Here is a 1,907-nt window from a genome sequence, read left to right on the forward strand (position 1 = left end):
ACCATGGTTTCGCAGTCTCCTCTTCCATTAGTTTCCCAATGCACCGTCTTCCCCCACCGCAAATCCACTCTCCCCGATCTCAAGCTCTCCGTTTCCGACCTCCCTATGCTCTCCTGCCACTACATCCAAAAAGGCTGCTTATTCACACGCCCGCCCATCCTTTCCTCCCTCCTCGCCTCCCAATTGACGCGCGCCCTCTCCCACGCTCTCTCCCACTTCCCCCCACTCGCTGGCCGCCTCACCACCGATTCCCACGGCCATCTCTACATTGCTTGCAACGACGCGGGTGCCGATTTCTCGCACGTTTATGCTTCCCATATACACGTGCGGGATTTGCTACGCTACGCCGACGATGTGTCCCCCGAATTCAAGCGCTTTTTCCCCTGCGATCTCACCGTCAGCTATCGCGGCCATTTCCGCCCGATTCTCGCGGTTCGCCTCACAGAGTTAGCTGACGGCGTTTTCATCGCGTGCGCCGTTAATCACGCCGTCACGGATGGGACCTCGTTCTGGAATTTCTTCAATACCTTCGCGGAGCTCAGCCGCGGTTTTAGGCGGATTTCTAGGGCGCCGGAATTCAGCCGCGGCTCGATTTTTATATCTCCCGCGGTGCTGAGGCTGCCGGAGGGCGGGCCGGAGATCACCTTCTCCAACGACGCGCCTGTGAGGGAGAGGATTTTCAGATTCAGCAGGGAATCGATTCAGAAGCTTAAATCCGTCGTCAACAATGGGAAATTTGAAGACGGAATCGACATCGCCGAGCTGATGGGGAAGCAGAGCAACGACACGTTGATAACAGCGGCGAAATCGGTGGAGATTTCGTCGTTCCAATCGCTGTGCGCGCTGCTCTGGCGCGGGATCACCCGCGCCAGGAAGCTTCCAGGGGGCAAAACGACGACGTTCCGGATGGCGGTGAACTGCCGCCACCGGGTGGAGCCGAGGCTGGCGCCGCTCTACTTCGGGAACGCAATCCAGAGCATTCCGACGCAGGCAGCGGCGGAGGAGGTCCTCGGGCGAGGCCTCAGGTGGTGCGCGGAGCAGCTGAACCGGAATGTGGTGGCGCACGACGGCGACGCGGTGAGAAAATATGTCGAGAGGTGGGAGCGGGACCCGCGGTGCTTCCCGCTGGGGAATTTTGACGGGGCGATGATCACAATGGGCAGCTCGCCCCGGTTCCCCATGTACGATAATGATTTCGGATGGGGCCGGCCAGTTGCTGTGCGCAGCGGCCGCGCCAATAAATTTGATGGGAAGATCTCGGCCTTTCCGGGCCGAGAGGGCAACGGAGTTGTGGATTTGGAGGTGGTTTTGGCTCCGGACACCATGGCGGCCTTGCTATCCGACCCGGAATTCATGCAATATGTATCGGCTTATTAGTAAACATATTATTAGTATTTTAATGTTACAGCTACTTAATCATATTTAGTATGTTTAGATAAAAGAAAAGAAAAAAATGAGGGTGTGATTGACAAATTTGTGATAGTATATTTTTTGGTTTCTATCTTCTTGGCCTTGGGTAATTATTGACATTTAAATTCGTAACCAATTTTATTTTGTGACTAGATTTTTTGTCGATATTGAACAACCGATATTAGTTTTTGTTTCCCTTCTCTAAAAATCAAAACTTTCTATTTAAGAAAATTCTTTACTTGTTAATGAACCCATTTTATACTAACACACTTTTATTTCTATTTTTCTATTATTTTATTAATTTTATATTAAAATATGTATCATTTTTAAAGTTTTTATTTTTAGAGAAATAGGGATATTTGCCAATTAGTCCAAATATAACCACTGTATTCAGGTCATGGACTACATGTTTTCAAAATAAGACGGTTGACTTGTATTTGTCAAAGATTCCAAATTATGCCATCAAATTTCAGAGCACCCGCAAAGCGTCGTGCGAG

The 1,907-nt window shown here is 50.2% G+C and overlaps 1 protein-coding gene across 1 annotated transcript; it reads left to right on the forward strand.

Moving 5' to 3' along the window:
* Positions 1–1,392, forward strand: LOC121804054 (uncharacterized acetyltransferase At3g50280-like). The gene has a single exon (XM_042203605.1). The coding sequence runs from the start codon at positions 4–6 to the stop codon at positions 1,375–1,377; it is 1,374 nt and encodes a 457-aa protein (XP_042059539.1). The 5' UTR covers positions 1–3; the 3' UTR covers positions 1,378–1,392.
* Positions 1,393–1,907: the final 515 nt, after the last annotated feature.

Source organism: Salvia splendens, chromosome 1 (genome assembly GCF_004379255.2).
Source record: "Salvia splendens isolate huo1 chromosome 1, SspV2, whole genome shotgun sequence".
Classification (NCBI taxonomy): domain Eukaryota; kingdom Viridiplantae; phylum Streptophyta; class Magnoliopsida; order Lamiales; family Lamiaceae; genus Salvia; species Salvia splendens.

Bases quoted from the DNA above. Each gene is read 5' to 3' on its own strand.
- LOC121804054 (XM_042203605.1), top strand. From the start codon at position 4: ATGGTTTCGCAGTCTCCTCTTCCATTAGTTTCCCAATGCACCGTCTTC.